General features: G+C 46.8%; 1 protein-coding gene across 1 annotated transcript in view; it reads right to left on the bottom strand.

Moving 5' to 3' along the window:
• Nucleotides 1-60: 60 nt before the first annotated feature.
• Nucleotides 61-1,241, bottom strand: part of TMSB4X (thymosin beta 4, X-linked) — a 1,672-nt gene continuing 491 nt past the window's right edge. The window contains exons 2-3 of the mRNA XM_010830319.1: nucleotides 535-648; nucleotides 61-115 (exon numbers count right to left, since the gene is read on the bottom strand). Coding sequence (XP_010828621.1) covers nucleotides 81-115; nucleotides 535-634 — 135 coding nt within the window. The 5' untranslated portion in view covers nucleotides 635-648 and the 3' untranslated portion in view covers nucleotides 61-80. The remainder of the gene's footprint in view (nucleotides 116-534; nucleotides 649-1,241) is intronic.

Raw genomic sequence — 1,241 nt, 5'->3', positions numbered from 1 at the left:
AAAGTTAAACAGCTAAAAGAAGTAAAATAAGAAGGCAATGCTTGTGGAATGTACAGTGCATACTGGCGGCGCACGCTTCATTACGACTCGCCTGCTTGCTTCTCCTGTTCAATCGCTGTGATGGGAAAGAAAAAGAAAAAAGATGGAGCGGGTGAAGATGCGTATTCAGTATAGCGTAACATAGGATTACAGTCCTTTCTTTTGAAAAACATCTCTCCTTATCATACAAATTCTATCAAGTACCAATAGGCATTCCATCATGAAATGCTTATACAAAACAACATTTTTACAGATAAAAGGATACCGGCATCTGCATATTAATATGGAATATTAAACATTGCATTAAATTACTAAACCCCATTGTTTGTTGGCTGAAGTTTTAAATTAACCTTTGCAAGCTACCAGAATCAAAAAGCTGTTGGCTCCTCCCGCACTCCCTGCCCCCACCCCAATTCTTCTTCCAGCCCCTCCCATCCTCTCCTACCCACCCGGCCACTCCCGCTCAGCGTTTTCCAAAGAAGGGGGGTGGCTTACTTTCTTTCGAAGGCAGTGGATTTTTCTCTTGCGTTTCCGTTTTCTTCAATTTCGACTTATCGAACTTCTCAATCTCAGCCATATCGGGTTTGTCAGACATGGTTGCAGAGGGCGCTGCAGGTACAAAGCCAAGAGGTTGAGGGTGAGCCACCTACCCCTCGTCTGTCTGGGCTCAGAAAACGCCTTCTGCCTTCCTGTCTCCTGCCTGAAGACGCACTTTTAACTCCTATCACTTTCATTCAGGGCTAAACATCTTCCTCTTTCTACAGCGGGAAAAAAAAAAAGAAGAGCGCTTTCCCGCTCCCTTTAGGATTTCAAAACGCGAGGGGCCAAATTGGGAAGACCGCCCACGTTAGGAGGCGGAATCTCAGGCAAGCGTGAAATTAATCACCGCCGATTAATGGCGGCGTTTCAACATAAAAGTGAAGTCATTTCAAGTTTAAGGGGAAGAAAATCGAGTAAGATTTCCGAAAATGAAGCCAAGGCTGCACAAAATGTTTCTTTTTTTGTATACTTGGCCTCTTCCCCAAAGACGCGAGCCATGCGGCTTTCTTTTCTTCTCACAAAGGCGGCAGCTGCGGGCGGGGGCCCCCGCCCACCGCCCTCCCGCTTCCTCCCTCTCGCCACAATGCAGCCAGCCGCCACAAAGCTATATCGATTAGGATCTCCATTTAGGTAGCAATTCGGCAGCTCTGCACACGTCCCCC

Source organism: Bison bison, unplaced genomic scaffold (assembly GCF_000754665.1).
Source record: "Bison bison bison isolate TAMUID 2011002044 unplaced genomic scaffold, Bison_UMD1.0 scf7180017864518, whole genome shotgun sequence".
Classification (NCBI taxonomy): Eukaryota; Metazoa; Chordata; class Mammalia; order Artiodactyla; family Bovidae; genus Bison; species Bison bison.
This window is presented reverse-complemented; position numbering and strand designations above follow the sequence as displayed.